The sequence below is a fragment of the Pinus tabuliformis genome, chromosome 1_1 (assembly GCF_031772625.1).
Source record: "Pinus tabuliformis cultivar Carrire ecotype Pingquan chromosome 1_1, CPIR1, whole genome shotgun sequence".
Classification (NCBI taxonomy): Eukaryota; Viridiplantae; Streptophyta; class Pinopsida; order Pinales; family Pinaceae; genus Pinus; species Pinus tabuliformis.
Window position 1 is genome coordinate 617,981,085 of NC_142297.1, and position 18,807 is coordinate 617,999,891.

At 39.3% G+C, this 18,807-nt stretch overlaps 2 protein-coding genes and 2 pseudogenes across 2 annotated transcripts; 1 reads left to right on the top strand and 3 right to left on the bottom strand.

The window, feature by feature from the left end:
* Positions 1-1,123: 1,123 nt before the first annotated feature.
* LOC149214823 (uncharacterized) lies at positions 1,124-5,793 on the bottom strand (annotated as a pseudogene).
* Positions 3,041-3,402, bottom strand: LOC149214824 (aquaporin PIP2-5-like). Its single transcript, XM_089390978.1, has 2 exons — positions 3,268-3,402; positions 3,041-3,176 (listed from the first exon to the last, which is right to left on the bottom strand). The coding sequence occupies exons 1-2, from the start codon at positions 3,370-3,372 to the stop codon at positions 3,066-3,068; spliced, it is 216 nt and encodes a 71-aa protein (XP_089247104.1). The 5' UTR covers positions 3,373-3,402; the 3' UTR covers positions 3,041-3,065.
* LOC149214825 (aquaporin PIP2-2 pseudogene) lies at positions 4,507-4,949 on the bottom strand (annotated as a pseudogene).
* A 2,403-nt stretch (positions 5,794-8,196) lies between the features above and the next one.
* LOC149214826 (uncharacterized) lies at positions 8,197-8,736 on the top strand. Its single transcript, XM_089389514.1, has one exon. It carries the CDS (start codon positions 8,197-8,199, stop codon positions 8,734-8,736), a length of 540 nt encoding a protein of 179 aa, XP_089245640.1.
* The last annotated feature ends 10,071 nt before the right edge of the window (positions 8,737-18,807 follow it).

Here is an 18,807-nt window from a genome sequence, read left to right on the forward strand (position 1 = left end):
GTAAATTAACTATTTTATTTCAATTTTGTTTGAATTATTAAATTTAGTTATTAATTTTTTATTTTTTTTAATGTAATTTGACAGAATCAAAAAGTTTTATGCACTAGTAAGGACAAGTCAAACATGAAATTACAACATATCTATTGCCGAGAAGCAAATTGATTGATTATGATGAACTTAAATATCGATTTATTATGTGTAGGTTATTACTCTGTCTTTTTTTATTGTTAAAAACCGTTAATTAAAATAAAATAAAAATATAACTCCCATAATATTTTAAATAAAATGAAAATATACCTACCAGACATAAGGTTAAAAAACAATACCTAATAAATAGATTGTAATGACACAACCCTACCCTAACCTAACCTGGACTACAATGACAATTTCAAATTTGGTTTTTCTTAATAAACACCATTTAAACGTAAACCTCAGGTTGTGAAATAATTGTATTATATACAAAAATAACAATGACAATTTCAAATTTGGTTTTTCTTAATAAACACCATTTAAACGTAAACCTCAGGTTGTGAAACAATTGTATTATATACAAAAATATGTAATGCAGTACGCCATAATTTAAAATTAACGAACCATGTGCATTTTAAAAAATGCATATAATCAAATCGATGATTTCCTAATGGTTTGGAATGCAACGGTATTCGCAGAAAACCTACACCGAATGTTTATGAGGCAACTATCAAATGAGCGAAACACGTCGCGGTAAAAACATCATCCACGGCTGAAACAGGATGAAGCTCAAATGAAAATCATTTTTTAAGGATAGCTGACAGAGAGAAAAGCAAAAACAGTTAGAAAAAGAAAGAAAAACAATTTGTAACGGTTAGAAATGAAGAAAAGCAATTTTTAATGATACCTAATAGGAGAAAATCAAGAAAAATTAGAAAAAGAAGGAAAAGCAATTTATAAAAATAGTTGAGAAGTTAGAAAAAGAAAGAAAAACAATTTATAAAAATAGTTGACGGATAGAGAAGCAATAAAAGCGATTCGTATCTCCACTTTGTCACGATTGTCAAACCATTGTTTTGTGTTGTGTTGGAAGGGCTCCACACATCCGAGATTGAGTCCGCGTTGGTCCCGAGAGGGAGGAGGAGGGTGGCCTTCAGGGGAAACGGAATTGGACCTCTGCTCTGCTCTCGAACCACCTCTGCTGGGAAAATGGAATTGGACCTCTGCTCAGCTCGCGAACCACCTCTGGATGAAATTGACCAATCCAGAGGTCCTCTGCTCCGCTCGCTTCTGTCTCGTGCATACAATTATTTTTAATTTTTGTATGCTTCTAATTTCTTTGAATCAATGAATTATATCTACCAACGAGAAGGAAAATACATGAATTATGCCCGACTTACTAGATTTTTCTCCACTATATTTGAATCATTCAATTATTGTACAAATGCATTATATGTAAAGACTACAAGGAAAATATAAATGCATTATATGTACAGACTACAAGGAAAATATATGTCTAATTTACTTATCAATTTCTGTTTCAGAATGTATGAACTATGCTAACTTACCATTTTTTCTTTCGTGAAACAGTTTGATAGGGTCTTATTTCTTCTCTGCGACAACGTCATTTCTTCTTCGGAGCAGTCGCTCTTTGGTGTAGGGTTATTTCTTCCATTCTTTGGTTCTTTGGTACAAGGTTGTTCCGCTCTTTACTTTGGTGCACTGCTTTCTTTCATTCTTTAGTACAAAGTCGTTATGTTCTTTACTTTCTTTCACTCCTATTGAACTGTCAAACCATAATAGCTCGTTGGCCTTGGTGAAACCGATCCCTCTGGAGGTCCCGAAGATGTCGTCCTCCACCTTAGGCTTCTCCTCGCACACTGCCACCCGACCTGCCCTCCCCTTCTTGGGCAAGGCGACTGCCTTTTCTTTGCGCCGGAACAACGCCACCATCTTTGCAGTGCGAGTCTTGAGCCCCTAGCATTGCCGCTCCGTAGCTCTCCTAACGGTGCCCATGATAACTCAGCGGCATTTGGCAGCCGAATCTTGAGCCCCCCCACAACGGGCAATGCGGGCCGCTGGCTGAACCCTGCTATTCCTCCTACATAACTGGCCGTAACACCTCTACATGGGAGAACCGACTACGCCATCATCGTGTTAACTAAAGACACAGATCAGTGTAGCGAACCATATTGAGTTGTCAAACCATAACGTAAAGCAGTGGAATGGATAGGTTCTTTGCTTCGCTACACTCCTATCAAAATGTAAATCAAAACAGTAGATTAGAAGCAAATGGGTGGTGAAGCAGGTATGTTAGAGACCAGTGGTGAAGTTGATTAGAGACAAGTGTTGTGCCAGGCTCCATGGCGTGTCAAAGAGCTATCATGCACATGGCAAAAGGCTAACATACAAGAGGGGCGTGTCAAAGAGCTATCATGCACATGGCAAAAGGCTAACATGCAAGAGTTTTTCTCTGCTGTGGGGCACGATTTAACATGAAATTTGTGTAATACACATGACATCAAAGTTTGGTTAAAGTTACATTCACACTCAGAGAACAGATCACATTTGATACCTGTATAATACAAATGAAATTAAAGGAACGCCGACATCCACACTCAGAGAATGGATCACATTTGATACCTTTATAATACATCTCATCTGGAAAAATAAAAATTGATAGAGGTAACCTTCACTTTGGAATTTTTGGGCAAAGAAAATACGATAGCCATGAAAATGCCAAATAATGACAAGAATAGCACTGTTTATAAGACATAATCCTGACATTTCTGGGCAAAGAAAATACGATAGCTATGAAAATTCGAAATAATGACAAGAATAACACTCGTTATAAGACACAATCCTGACATTAGAAATGTTTGGCGGACAAAATACGATTGGAATAAACTTGCCAAATAAGGACAACAATACTTTTTGCCATCGTATCAAATTTATTTTAGCATCTATTGATGCCTATTCTAAGATTAACATCCGGTGTATGTGAAATATTGGCCCCTCAAAACATACAACATCTAAAAGCAAACACAATTTTTACAACACAAATGCATTTGCATGAACAAAGTCCAGTTTCTGTATTAAACATTGTTGGGTTCCTTGCTGTGCCATTTCAGGGATGCTCGGATAACGTATTTGTGAAATGCAGCAGCTACCGTAGCTCCAATAAGAGAACCAACCCAGAAGATCCACTGCAATGTAAGAATCAAAATTTAATTCCATAAAATCTGCAATATTGATAAATAGAAAACAACAGAAAGGAGACTATTATCCTCTTCTTACATGGTCGTCCCAGGATTTCTTATGGCCATAAATCACAGCTGCTCCAAAGCTTCTGGCAGGATTGATGCCCGTTCCAGTGATGGGAATGGTTGCCAAGTGTACCATGAATACAGCAAAACCAATTGAAAGCGGAGCCAAAGCGTGCGCCAATCATTATATTAGCATCTATTAATAGATTAAATAATCAGTGTATTATACATAATAATAAAATTGCTTACTGCATACACGTTCAAGAAATGGACAATGATAACGTACAGGCAAGGTTCACATGGAAATTCCTCACCAGAAATCGTTCACATGGAATTCCTCACCAGAAATCGTCGAGGGCGAGGTACACATCCCATTTCCAAAAGAAATAGTCCGACTGGAAATTTCACTTCCAAGGAGAACATTACGATCTCTCTCATTTATAAGACAGAATCTTAGGAAGGGCAGAGCACGGAACCTGTTAGCTCATACTGTGGTCAATACACTGGTGATTGTGTAAAGAGTAGAAACTGAGATACCAAGCTGGTTATCACACAGGCTTGTTAGGTTTTTATATCTTATTTTGAATGCAAGTTTCAGAAATATGAAATTCCCACTTTTAGATTGCCTTAGGTTTTTATATCTTTGGAATATTTTCAGGAATTTACAATACTATTCAATATTTAAAAGTATTGAACTTATTCAGCATACAAATTCCTGCTGATTCCTATGAGATTTAGAAATATTCTCCAAATTTACAATCAAAATAAGAATAACCACTTTTTGATTACCTACTTTTAAATAAAATAAGCTTTTATATTTTTCAACTTGCCCTATTTGAATAAAACAAGTTAACTTTTACAAACAGATTTCTTTTCTCAACATTTTGTCCACATCCAGCAAAACATGTCGAAATGATGATTCAAATTGCTGCAAGGAAGGTTTTTATATCTTTTCATAGTACCCAACTGTGAGTGAAACTAAACTTAAAGTTAAAGAAAACTGATTTTCTTCTCAATATTTTCTTCAAACTCCGGTTAAAATAAATCAAATTGGCATGATTCAAAATGCGTAACCGAGTTACTCAGATGCAGATGTAATCTAAAAAATCATACACAACCTATTGTTATTATTCAAATTTTAACTTTTCATGGTAGCATTCAATCAATGGAAGGGGTTGTTTACTCTTTTGATTATAGATTTCGAAAATGTTAATATTTGGAATGTTACAGATAAAAGCGAAGTGAAACCATAAAATTACTTTTATCGATAAAATTTCAAAATATTTTTCGAATCTAAAATCAAATTAATTTCAAGCCCTAACTACACATTTAGTTAGTTAGTCGACCGCTTTTCGATCTGATGCTACGAGATATTTCTATATAGAGATACAGAAATACGATGTTTCAGATCTGAAGTATCTATAATAAAACGTACAGGAACGTGAGAGTCGCGGGCGTTGCTCTTGATGTCGGTCGCATAGAAGACGGTATACACCAAGACGAAAGTGCCAACTATCTCTGCGGTGAGAGCTGTTTCATTGCCGTATCCCTTCGGCACTGAATTCGCTCCTCCCCCGCCACTAGAATAGTAAGTTTTCTGCAACGCTTTCACCATCCCCGCCCCGCAGATTGCGCCCAAACACTATGCCACCATGTACAAGACTGCTCGATTCAGAGTCACTTTCCGAGCAACAAATAGCCCGAACGTGACCGCGGGGTTTAGATGCCCACCTGCAACAACATTATATGGTTTTGTCAAATCAAATATCAACGAATTCAGGGAAGAAAAAAATCATTAATTACTATAATAAGATTACCACCTGAAATTCCAGCGGTGCAATACACGAGAACAAAGATCATTCCGCCGAAGGACCAGGCGATACCCAGGGTACCCACGCCTCCACACGGACTCTTATCGTTAGCATTCCAGAAGCTCTCCTAATGGTGCCCATGATAACTCAACGGCATTTGGCAGCCGAATCTTGAGGCCCCCCGCAACGGGCAATGCGGGCCGCTGGCTGAACCCTGCTATTCCTCCTACATAACTGGCCGTAACACCTCTACATGGGAGAACCGACTGCGCCATCGTCGTGTTAACTAAAGACACAGATCAGTGTAGCGAACCATATTGAACTGTCAAACCATAACGTAAAGCAGTGGAATGGATAGGTTCTTTGCTTCGCTACACTCCTATCAAACTGTAAATCAAAGCAGTAGATTAGAAGCAAATGGGTGGTGAAGCAGGTATGTTAGAGACCAGTGGTGAAGTTGATTAGAGACAAGTGTTGTGCCAGGCTCCATGGCGTGTCAAAGAGCTATCATGCACATGGCAGAAGGCTAACATGCAAGAGTTTTTCTCTGCTGTGGGGCACGATTTAACATGAAATTTGTGTAATACACATGACATCAAAGTTTGGTTAAAGTTTCTATCTATTAATACACAGACATCAAACTTTAACAAAAGTTAAGTGCCTCCCTTTACTTTTGTTTTCCTTTCAGACTTTGGATAAAAATTCTTTGGATCTCTAACATTGCCTCGGGACATGTGAGGTCTCCAATAAGAGGTCAAATGTTAAACTTTGGTTAAATTTTTTGTGAAGCCAAATTGCGAAACTTTCGTTAAATTTTGGTAAGAAGAAAAAATGTTGCGCAAAAGAATCGATTAATGGGCACAACCAAAAACTTAGGACAAACTAACTTATGTTCAGCTCAGAATGTCTTGAAACCTGCGAAGCCGGCAATAAGACCCTCAACTTTGTTGCCCAATCAGAAATTAGATAATAACATTTATATTATTTTTTAATATGAAAACTTTGGTTAAAATCGTGATGCACATCAATATTTTTGGTCAAACACAGGATTAATACCCGGTCAACGCCGAATCGATCGCTATTAGTCCCAGGCAGGGACTAATAAATTAGAGGAGCAGGGAGAAGTTAATATTTGTTACTATGTCCCTTCATGTTCATTGGATATACCTTCTATGTGCAAGCATAATGCATTATATCCATAGAGTGCATCATCTTTTTAATGCAATTTATGTTGTATTGTTATTCATGTTCTTTCCATATCAACACATGTAATTCATAGAAAAAAAATATTTGGATATGTATTGATTAGATGCTAATGGTTAGGGGCGATAACTATGTACTATATATAAAGATATATTGGCTTTTGTATGATTTGTTTAGAACCAATAATAATGTAGTTTAAAAGTTATGTAGAACATTTACTTTATTTAGATTGAATGAATAATTTAAATTTTGTGGAATTGAGGTTTTTGTGATTTATATTAAATTTGTTTAGAAGATTAATTTGTCTTGACAATGAACCACACTCGTTGGTTCGAAACGTGTCGACAAATGCATTCTAATGTGATTTACGCCAAAAAATATTCTCAATATAACTTTTATTTATGAATATTTTAACCTTTAATTTTATATGTTTCACTAATGATTTTTTTAATGTGAATTAGGTACAAGTATAGGGGCGATAACTATGCACTATAGATAAAGATATATTGGCTTTTGTATGATTTGTTTAGAACCAATAACAATGTAGTTTAAAAGCCATGTAGAACATTCAATTTATTTAAATTGAATGAATAATATAACTTTTGTGGAATTAAGGTTTCTGTGTTCTATATTAAGTTTTTTTTAGAAGATTAACTTGTCTTGACGATGAACCACACTCACTGGTTCGAAACACGTCAACAAATGCATTCTAATGTGATTTACGCCGAAAAATCTTCTCAATATAACTTTTATTTATGAATATTTTAACATTTAATTTTATATGTTTCATTAATGATTTTTTTTTTAATGTGAATTAGGTACAAGCATAGGAATCACATGAGAATTATTTGATATTTCATCCTTCAAAATAAATGAATGTACAAATATAATCCTCATCCAAGCATTCATCCAATTTGATAAATATTAAATGGACAATTTTTCGTAGATAGTGGTTAATATGTTTTTTATTTTAAATTTATTTGTTTTGGAGTTGAAATTAGTACATTTGGAGATATGTTTTTTGTATATGGGATTTAACAATTCATATTTATCTTCTTTCAATATAAATTCAAGAGCAGGAGAAAGGATGAGAGAGCTTTGCAAGACTGTAGCGGTCATCCATGGTGGCCTCAGGGGCCATAACCCCGGGGATTGAAGACCACAGCTTTCTGCACTTAGACGACCTGTTTTTCCCACCCTCTGTTCGCGCGATTACACCTTCCCTTCTTCAGACATTTGCTTTGTGACTCATCGTGAAGCACTTGGAACCTAGCTCCTTGGTTTGCTTCCTCCGTGACATCTACTGTTCAGCTGACCGTGCCTGTCGATTATGATGGAGATTGACGATGTAGACTACGAGGCGGACCCCAACCCCGACTAAGATATCTGGAAGCATCATCGAACAGGGATGGGCTCTGGTCACTTTGTTGCCAATCTACGAACCCTGACAGCTGCCCAGTCTGTTCCGTTCAGCCTGAGTCCGTCTGATAAGCATCCGCCCTCTGTTCACATTGATGATTCTCTCGACTTAGACTGCCCTCCGCTCTCACCTGTAACCCTAAATTTCCTGGGCACCTGCCTTCAGCCCCCTCTCCTGCATTTGATGCTCCCTTGGTCCACCCTCCGCAGTCCTCTGTCCCCTTCTGTACACCCTCCTCCTCTCGCATCCCCCCGTTTGCCCCCCCTCCCCTCTCTATTCCTGTCTACACCAGCGTAACCCTCGCACCTGGAAGCTCTAACCCTAATACTCCCATTCATTCTGGGTGCTTCAGTTCTCCCATTCCTAATCCCAAATCTACCCCTTCCACCCCCATACTATCAATCAGGGTTGTAGAGGCCTGCTTGAGGAACATCCGATAGCCCAGTGCTCTGATAAGCTCAAGAAGGGAAAGTACTTTAAAGCTGTGGATAGGGATATTAACTTAACCCTTGATGAAGATATTCCAATGGGGGAGGTTGCAGACACGGCAAAGAAGGTCTTAGTTAGACGTGTAAGGGGAAGAAACTACTCAGTGGATCGCCTTTACCTCTGGACTTCAGAGATTTGGGGCTCCCTTCTCAAGGAGCTCCCCATCATCAAAGTTTTGGCTGGTGGTTGGTTTGCCCTTCGCTTCCATAGGGAAGAATACATTGATTGGATTCTTTCCTGTTTCTGGCATATTGAGCTTGCCCCTGTACTGCTCAAAAGATGGGACCCCTTATTTGATCCAGAGCGCGAACAGTTGGGTGCAGGGCCGATTTGGGTCTGTTTGCCAGGCTTACCAATGCAGTTTTGGACTCCTGTGGTGTTCAAGCACATAGGAGATGCTCTTGGGACTTATCTGGAACACGATCAGCCTTTTGAGAAAACTAGGATTATGACAATGGCGAGAATACTTGTTCATCTGGATACCAGGGAGGGGCTGGAGGAGAAAATAACACTACACTGGAGGCATTTCTCACGTCGTCAAAATCTAGATTATGAAGGAGTGCCCTTCCATTGTTGAAGATGTCACAAGGTCGGTCATCTTTTCAAGGATTACCCATTGCTCTCTTTGTCTGCTCAGGAGCCTGCAAGGGGTGTGAAACACCATCTGTTTGAAGAACCGAATGTGGACGAGCAGCCCTCGGGTCTGGATCAATCTAAGGGAGTGGAAGGAGTCACTGCACAGCAAACCAGTACTCCAAGGATGCCATCTACATCCCCTCCACGGACTCGATCTCGGACTGCGACGGTAGCTGCTCCTACATCGGGTAATGCCCCTCTCTCATGTTCTTCTTCTTATCTTTTTAATCATTTACATTCAGCATTGCATCCTCCTGTGACACTCTCGGATTCACTTTTGAGTCCTCTTCCCCCCATCACCTGTGGTATTTTACCCCCCCCCCCCCCCTCGCCCATCATCTCCATTACCCCTCCATCTCTTCAGGCATTAAACCCTCTCCTTCATCCATCATCCTCACCTTTAGCATCGGGCTCCCACTCCTACAACCTTCGTTCTTGGCCTTTGAATAGCATCCCTGTGCTCGGCCTCGGTATCCCCTCTCAACCATTTGAGTTTAAACCTACCAAAGGTAGACCTACCAAGATTTAAAAAGCTATCAAATCTGCGGTTGTAAATGTGGCACAGGGTCATCAATCCACCATTGAAAGGGCACTTAGAGCATGTGAACACCTAGACTCTGTTCCTTAATGATTTGGCTTTCCTTCAATTGTGGGGGTTTAGCCAACCCAAAGAAAAAACTAGCTCTCAAGCGCCTCTTAACCCGGACTCCCTGTGACATATTATTTCTACAGGAAACCCTTGGGCCCTCCGAGCAGATCACTAAAATCCTTCACTCTTTACTACCTGGATGGCACTTTCAAGGCCTAGATGCAGTGGGCAGGTTTGTGGGACTTGCGTTGGGGATCAACCCTAAATCGGTCAAGGTGCTTTCCTCATGGGGTGGTTTTCTTCCTAGGCATGGACATTCTAGCAGCGAACATAGGCAAGCATATCCGAATCATTAACGTCTATGCCCCCAACCAAAACAAACTTGATTTTTGGAAATCATCACTGGGAAACCCTCTGATCAACCACTCCACCATCATTGGGGGAGACCTAAATTTCTCCATAGGGAACGAGGAATCCTGGGGCCATCACTCACAGATTGACACTCTCTCAGATCAACTGAGCTCCCTCCTGGACCAACATGGGCTTATTGATGTTCCCATGAACAAGAATATGCCTACTTGGCATAATAGGCGTACTGGTGTTGTTGCTCTTGGAAGAAGGCTAAAAAGATATCTTATTCATGAAGAGCTGCTCCAATCCCTAGCCTTATACAGACAATGGGTAGGCTCGAGAGGCATCTTGAACCATTCCCCAATTTACTTGGAGGTGACCGGCCCATTCAGGAAACCTAAGGCCCCTTTCAAATTTAACTCTACCTATTTAAAAGACCCGGATTATGTCAAATTGGTCTCGGATTTTTGGTAAGCCCAGCCTCCACTCAGAGATCAGAGAAAGGCTGAGGATTTCTGTATAAACTTAAAACAGCTCAAGAGATTAACTATTGACTGGTCTAAAAGGAAAAAAGAAAGGGATGAACAATCACTTGTAGATATTGAAGATCAACTGGCCTTCTTAACTGATGAAAATGGGATTGGATATTTATCCAATGAATCAAAAATTCACTTGGTGGAATTGGAATCATAGAGATCCAAGATCCTGTTGGATAAGGAAGAACTATGGAGGCTTAGAAGCAAAGCAACTTGGCTGCAAGCAGGGGACGACAATACAAAATTTTTTCACAATTTTTCCAATGGAAGGAAAGCCAACAATACCATTTGGTAGATGCCCATGGACCAAGAGAGAATGGCTTCCACTCATCCCCAGCTAGCACAGCTTGGAACTTCACACTTCAAGCAGCTTTTTAAAGCCCCTTCAACCCCCTCTCTTCCTGATTAAAATCATTAACCTAGCTAGCCACTTCCCTAGATATCTAGCCCCAGATGGTATTTAAGACCTTATTAAACTTGTCTCCATGGAGGAACTTGAAAGCACATTAAAATGGTTCAAGAGAGACAAAAGCCCAGGCCCAGATGGCTGGCCTGTGGAATTTTATATTGCCTTCCTGGACATCATTGGCCCAGATCTGCTCAGAGTGATTGAAGAAAGTCGAACTCTTGGTCATATATATGCCCCTCTCAACTTCACCTACATAGTCCTCATTCCAAAGTCTGACTCCCCATCCTCCTTTCATGATTTCCATCCTATTTCCCTTTGCAATTGTCTATACAAAATTATTGCCAAGATTATAGCCAACGTATAAAGCCTATTTTATCTGAACATATCTCACAAGAACAATTTTCCTTCCTCCACCACAGACATATCCATGAAGCCATTGGCTCTGCCCAGGAAGCCCTTCACTCTATTAAACTAAAAAATCTCAAAGGGATGTCTCTCAAAATTGACTTATCCAAAGCCTTTGACAAAGTAAGTTGGCTATACCTTAGAATGATCCTCACTCATCTGGGTTTCCCTTTGGAATTCATCAGATGGATCATGGGTTGTATTACTTCTGTATCCTTTGCAGTTCTTATTAATGGGTCTGCCTCCCTCCCCTTTCAGGCAGAAAGGGGTATCAGACAGGGTTGCCCCTTATCCCCCTTGCCGTTTCTCCTTGTTATGGAAGGCCTGAGTAAACTTATTGATTCAAAGAAGCAAGCTGGGAGACTCGGGGGCCTAAAAATTACTGATCATTTCCTTCTGTCCCATCTTCTCTTTATGGATGACATTCTCGTCTTCCTCAATGGGAGCGTACAGGACATTATTACTTTAAAGGGGCTATTAAAACTCTTCAGTGTAGCTACGAGAATGGAAATTAACAGGGAAAAGTCCACTATATCTTTCTTTGAATGCACTTAACAGGAAATTCAACTTTCTCTACATAATCTCCCCTTTCAAGTGTTGGATCTTCAGGTTGGACTGAAATATTTGGGTTTTACATTTAAAGCAAACAGATATAAAATAGCAGATTGGACTTGGCTTCTCACAAAAGTGGAGAAAAGAATAAACATCTGGCGTCATAATTTCCTATCCAGGGCAGGCAGATTGATACTCATCAAAGCAGGTTTAGAAGCTACCCCAGTTTTCTAGATGTCCTTGGCTTGGATTCCCCTGGGGATTCTACATAGGATCCAAAAAATATGCAGCCACTTCTTGTGGAGGGGACAAAAGGATGGGAATTCGTTTTCCTGGGTCAAATGGAGCAGAATTGCAAATCCCAAAAAATGAGGAGGTTGTGGACTAAAGCACCTTCTGGCTTTTGCACAAGCTCTGGCTGCAAAACAGGGCTGGTTGCTCCTGACCCATAAGACCGTCTAGTCGGAGGTGGTCTCCCACAAATACATTTGGCCCAGTCTGTTATGCTCTTAACCTACAAAACAATACCAGAATACCAAATATGCGAAGAAATATACCCAGAACATAGAACAATGAGCAATAACAACAAGTATTTTATTATTCAGAAAGAAATGTTCACTTGCCTCTTCGAGGGGGCAACCTCCAATAGAGCTGAGCTCGATTACAAAATAAGACACGATGCTCCTCGAAGGGAGTCTCTATCCTTTATATAGGATTCATACATGCAATACCATGGGGCAATACCATGGTTCTTATTAATACCATCTATCTAATACCATGGCCCATTTGCAACTAACTGTGGTCCCGTCATTAAATGTGGGTTAACCACTTACAATTATTAATATGGGATTTATTGACTCTTTATTTAACTATAACTATGACTCGATCCTATTACATAAATAAGGGAGTTAGGGTGGGACCCTAACATGCCCTCCCCTATAAGAATAGCCTTGTCCTCAAGGCTGAAGCTGTGGAAATTGCCGAAGAATAGTGGCTAGTTCCCAGGTTGCATCTTCCAGAGAGGTGTCTTTCCACTTGATGAGGACTTCCTTGATCATGCGGCCACGCAGGTGCCATTCTCGTGTGTCCAGGACCTGTTCAGGTTGGAGCCAGATTGACCCTTCTTCATCCAGTTCAAGTAGACTGGTTTGAATTCTGCAATTGTTCCCAATCACTTTCTTGAGGCATGAGACATGGAAAATTGGATGAATTTTTGCAGTGGGTGGCAAAGCTAGCTTGTAGGCAACTTCTCCAATGCACTGAAGTACTTGATACGGTCTGTAGAATTTTGGAGATATTTTCTGATAACCCTTGTCTTTGAGTGATGTTTGCTTATATGGTTGCAGCCTCAAAAATACCTGATCCCCTTCTTGAAATTGGCATTCTGAGCGATGTTGATCTACCTATTGCTTCATACGGTTTTGAGCTTGATGAAGATTCTCTCGAAGATGGGCCAGCATGGTTGTGTGATTTTATAGGAGTTGATCCACTGCTTGTACCTTCGAGCACCCCTTGATATAAGAAGTAGGGGAAGGAGGGAGTTGACCATAAACTGCTTCATATGGAGTCATTTTGGTGGTGGCATGATAGTTGGTGTTATACCACCATTCAGCCAGAGGTAACCACTGTACCCAGAGATGTTGCTTTTCTGAAGTGAAACACCTAAGGTAGGTTTCCAGACATTTGTTGACTACTTCAGTTTGACCATCAGTTTGTGGATGATAGGAAGTACTGAGTTGTAGTTGGGTACCTTGTGGCTGGAAGAGTTCCTGCCAAAAGTTACTGGTGAAGAGACTGGCTAGACTCACCCTCACTGTTTTTAGTGCCAATATATGCCACCTCGCGTGCCTCCGCCTTGCCCTTAGAGAGTGTTGCATTTAATTCCTTCAACTGAGACACTACCTCTTTCAAGGCTGATTCAAGGTTGTCCATCCTCTCATTCGCCATTGCTTGAGCTCTAGTTTGTACCATGCACCGAGGCGATGTACTTGAAATTTTTGACCGCCCGAATTTTTTGGCACTAACAATTGAATGGTACCACCTTGCTCAGCTTGTCGTCCTGATTCTTATGGGCTAAGTCACCAATAAGTGCCTCGGGGGGGTCTCAGACTCTTTTTTTTTTGGTTACTTACTTCGAACGGAGTTTTACTCCTTCCTTAGGAATACTGCAGTAGCTGAATCCTAGAAATGTCAATGCTACCAAAACTCCTGCGAAAATCACACCCAGGTATAGGAACCCACACAACTACTCAGATCTGGATGGTGGATTTGATGGATCTGAGGGATTTGAACGACGGAATTGATTGTTGCTACGGATCTGATGGATCTGAGAGATCTGAATGGCTGATCTGGCGGAATTGATTGCTGTTGTGGCGACAAAAAACCCACTTGCGAGATCTGATCTGGCAAAGATTATGTGTGATCCAGAGATAGATCAGGTAACTATGGTCTCTAGGAGTGTCAGGTGCTACAGATCACAATATACATAAGGGTCTGACAGTAGTACTCGGCCCAATTTTTCAGGACACTAACCAAGGAGGATCAACTGTACCCTTAATCTGTACAACCCAACTACCCTATCGTACACGCGAGTAATTTCTCTGAGTGTTATTCTCAGTGTACTGTAGCAGTAGGACAGTCGACGGTTTATCTATGGCAAGGTTTCCAAGTGAGCTAGGGGGCTTTCGATATACCCAGAGGGTACTTGGAAGACAGTCCGTGCGCTGTTCTATCTAATGTGCTACTACTCGAAGGGGTACCCACAAGGGTTACAAGGGAGTCCAACAAGCATGACCACCTCTTGTATTTCCTGCATGCATGCCTCCCCAAATCCGCAGGTTTATCCGCTCAACGACAGATCCCATGGTTTAAAGACGCTGGAACACGTCTCTAGACAAAAAAAAATTTGCTAAAAATTGGAGATCCCACCAACCCTGGAAATCGCTCTGATACCACTTGTTATTCTCTTAACCTGCAAGACGATACCAAAATACCAAATATGCGAAGAAATATACCCAGAACATAGAACAATGAGCAATAACAACAAGTATTTTATTATTCAAAAAGCAATGTTCACTTGCCTCTTCGAGGGGGCAACCTGCAATAGAGCTGAGCTCAATTACAAAATAATACACGATGCTCCTTGAACGGAGTCTCTATCCTTTATATAGGATTCATACATGCAATACCATGGGACAATACCATGGTTCTTACTAATACCATCTATCTAATACCATGGCTCATTTGCAATTAACTATGGTCCCGTCATTAAATGCGGGTTAACCACTTACAATTATTAATATGGGCTTTATTGACTCTTTACTTAACTATAACTATGACTCGATCCTATTACATAAATAAGGGGGTTAGGATGGGACCCTAACACAGTCCCTTAAGTGAGTGGATTAGAAGATCCTCTTGGAATGGAAAAGGTATCTCGGTCATCTGTAGGGCCATCCTAAATACTCTGCCCATTATCAAAAGAGGCCTCATCTGGAAGATTGGTAATGGGGCATCAGTGCGCATTGGACTCGATCCTTGGACCGGTAGTGGGAATGTAATTAGCTTCCTCTAGATTTGATCATATTTCTGAACAACATAGGTGTCTTGTATATCTCTCAACTTGGTGATCATCACAACTCATCAATTTTCCTACAAGCCTGGTGCTCTGGTGAGGAATGGCACATCTTGATTCAATGGGAAAGACAGTGGAAAAATTACCTACAAGCTCTGACAGAATCCAATGTCCGGCTCAATGAAGATGAGGATGAATTGTTTTGAGGTCTCTCCAAAAAGGGTCACTACTCATCCAAGCATGGGTATGACCTCATTCAAGTAGAGGCAAAACCAAACAGATTAATGAGTTGGTGGAATCAACTTTGGAAGCTAAAGCTCCCCTACATACTATATTATTAATGTGGAATATCATTGAGGATAAAACACCCACAGGAGTAAATTTAAGGAAAATTGAATTCAATGGACCTACCTGGTGTGTTCTCTGCCACCAGGAAGAGGAATCAAACCATCACTTATTCCTCGATTTTCCTACTTCAAAACAGCGATGGACGTAAGTACTACTCACTCTAAATATCAGTCTAAGATGGCATGGTGCGGATATCCCTATTGCCTGGGACAATTGGTGGGACGCTGCCACAGATCCTAAAAGTAGAAATCTGCCACTTCTGGTCTCTTGGCACATCTAGATGTGTCCAAACAATATCATCTTCCGGGATTGGCTTATAATTTGGGCACTGATTCCACCAAAGATCTGCTCGGCCTATGAGGAAATTCCAGCTAAAGAACATATCAACCGACCCAAGATTATCACTCAGGAACAGATTGACACAACAAAGCCCTGGGCATATTTTGATGGGGCAGCACAAGCACAAGGTTGTTGGGGGGGGGGGGGGGGGGGGGGGGGGGGGTGGGGGGGTGTAATTATCCACCTATCAGTCACACATTCTTTCCACATTTGCATGGGCTTAGGCGAGGGCACAAATAATTATGCAGAGTTGATCACCCTTCGACACTTGATACATTTTTCCATTCTCAAAAATTGCAGACACATTCAAATATTTGGGGACTCCAAAATAGTCATAAATTGGTTTAACAACACAGCTACATGCCATGCATATACTCTAAGAACTATTATGGATGATATTGTTTTTCTCAAAACACATTTTGATCATATTTCATGCACTCACATCTACAGGGAGCGTAATGAAGGTGCAAACAAGCTATCGAAAGAGGCATCGCATCGTCCTCGAGGAGAATGGTTGATCATAGAATGGTTGAGTGTAATGAAGGTGCGGACAGCCCCTAAAACAACAACACTTTTTTTTTAATAGGTTTTATATACATGTATACAACACTTTTGGGCGTTTGAACATTGATCACACTCTGGTGATTTTTTTCTTATATAACTATCATTGATGTACAACAACCCTATTGGGTCTACACTTTTTTGTTTGGAACTATCAACTAACTAAGGTAACAGTATTTGCATATGCCTATGGGCATCTACAACATGTAATTTTCAACATATAATGGAAATTACGATTTTTCTCCCCGGGAAAAAAATATAAATTCAAATGTTTGGAACTTGATTTCTATGTTAGATTTGAAGTTCCATAAAATCATGCATTAGAGGATTTCGGCGTAAAAGTCGTCTCTTAAGGAAAAATAATAAAATAATAATTATGAATTTTGGAGGGAAGACAAGAAAACTATTTTTCTTAATTGTATTTTTGGCTTATCTCATTATAGGTTTACTCAAATTTCAAGTGTAGATACTCGTTGGATGCAGAATTAAATTTTGCATCCAACGAGTACCCATTATGCATACTTTTGAGAAGACCCACATTGATAAAAATTGAAGATATATTAAAAAAGTGTGTTGAACACACTTTTTTAATGTATCTTAAATTTTTATCAATGTGGGTCTTCTCAAAAGTATGCATAATGGGTACTCATTGGATGCGAAATTTAATTCCGCATCCAATGAGTGTCTATACTTGAAATTTGAGTAAACCTATAAGGAGATCAGTCAAAAATACAATTAAAAAAATAGTTTTTCTTATTTCCCCTCCAAAATATTTACATGTACCTCTTTTCAAATTTAAAGGATTTTGAATGGTTTACATATTATGACATGGAAATTACGTGAAATTTTCAGGGGCACTTTTAGGCTAAAATTTCCTCTGATGCAACATTTAAGAACAAAAGTAATAAGATATCATTTAAATAATGTATAAGAAACAATTGAGTTGCACCCAAAATGATGTTATTATAATGAGTAGAATAAATTGCACTAGGAACTCAAGTAATATATCCCCTTTACAAAGTTCAAATTTTTCATAATTTCATTGCAAAACACAATAAAAATAAAACACAAAAGACGGCTTCGTGTATCACCTTGTCATGTACTCATATTTGATCCCCTTGGTCATCACCTTAAGGAAGTGGGCCATTTTTTTTATCCTTTTAAGTGATTTAGATGCTTTTGGAATCATCGATTCATCTCCTTTTGAAGTATGCCTAGGTTAAAGACCACACACAATGTCATTGTTTGATTATGTTGGCCAATTTTCAACATAAATACATCATTCCGTTTTGAAAATAGATCACATCAATCTTATTTTAAACAATGACTAGATTTGAAGGATCTAATTTTCTTGTTGAAATACTAGACCATATTCCATTTTCAAACATCAAACCATCAAGCCCATTTGAACATATTCCATGATCCTATTCAAATGGTAAACTTATGGATTCATTCAAAATTTTGAAGAACTATTTGGTCGCCTTTGAAGAAGTTATTAAGCCTATTATAAAGATGGCCCATTGAGTTTCTTTCAAGGTGCTTCTCACCTACATTTGAAAACAAGCCCACCAAGCTACTTTGAGGGAAGCCCCATTCAACCACTTTAATGATGCACCATTGGGCCCCTTTTCAAAGATGATTTCTGTCTAGTCAATTTAGTGTCCTAAATTTCTCTACATAAATTATCAATCCGGGTATCGTAAACTGATAAAGTGTGGTGCACTATATGTGCTTAGTTAACCTTTCTCTTACTTTGTTGTTTTATAGTTTATGTTGTTTTTGGAGTTTTGTTTCTCATGCTTAAGAAAATTAATCTAAGAGAGAAAAGTTATGCTTCTAGATAAAAATCTCTAAATGTTAATGGACAACTAAATCTAATGACTTTCAATGTTAAAATCTAATTTTTAAAGAAAGGAGAAAATGAAACAAATCAAAACTTTGAACAATTAGATTAATCTCAGCCGAAAAAATGTCTATGAAATGAAAGCAAAAATGACAACAGCTAAATGAAGTGTTTTATCACTTTGCTACATAATTTTGGGAGAACTACCTCCTTGTGATAGCATTTTGAGGGATCCAATACTTCAATGTTCTAAGAAAAAGTAAACATAAAAATGTAGATAAAGACTCATTCATAAATGAAATACTTCACCACTTAGTGAACTAAGGGCTTTTGGAAATATTCACCTCCAACATGAGTTACTAAATTGATAAGAAAATGGCATTAAGCTATCTAACTAATGAACAACAAGAAATATCATTCATAAACACAACATTTTTCCATTTAGTTTGAGGATTAATCATCAACGAAAGGCTCTGGAAATATTTGTTTATATCATGAGTGACTA

Excerpts from the sequence above, each read along its gene's own strand:
- LOC149214824 (XM_089390978.1), bottom strand. The coding sequence starts at position 3,372 with ATGGTACACTTGGCAACCATTCCCATCACTGGAACGGGCATCAATCCT. Across the intron at positions 3,177-3,267 it reads AGAAATCCTGGGACGACCAT|TGGATCTTCTGGGTTGGTTC; the intron begins GTAAGAAGAGGA and ends CTTACATTGCAG.
- LOC149214826 (XM_089389514.1), top strand. The coding sequence starts at position 8,197 with ATGGGGGAGGTTGCAGACACGGCAAAGAAGGTCTTAGTTAGACGTGTA.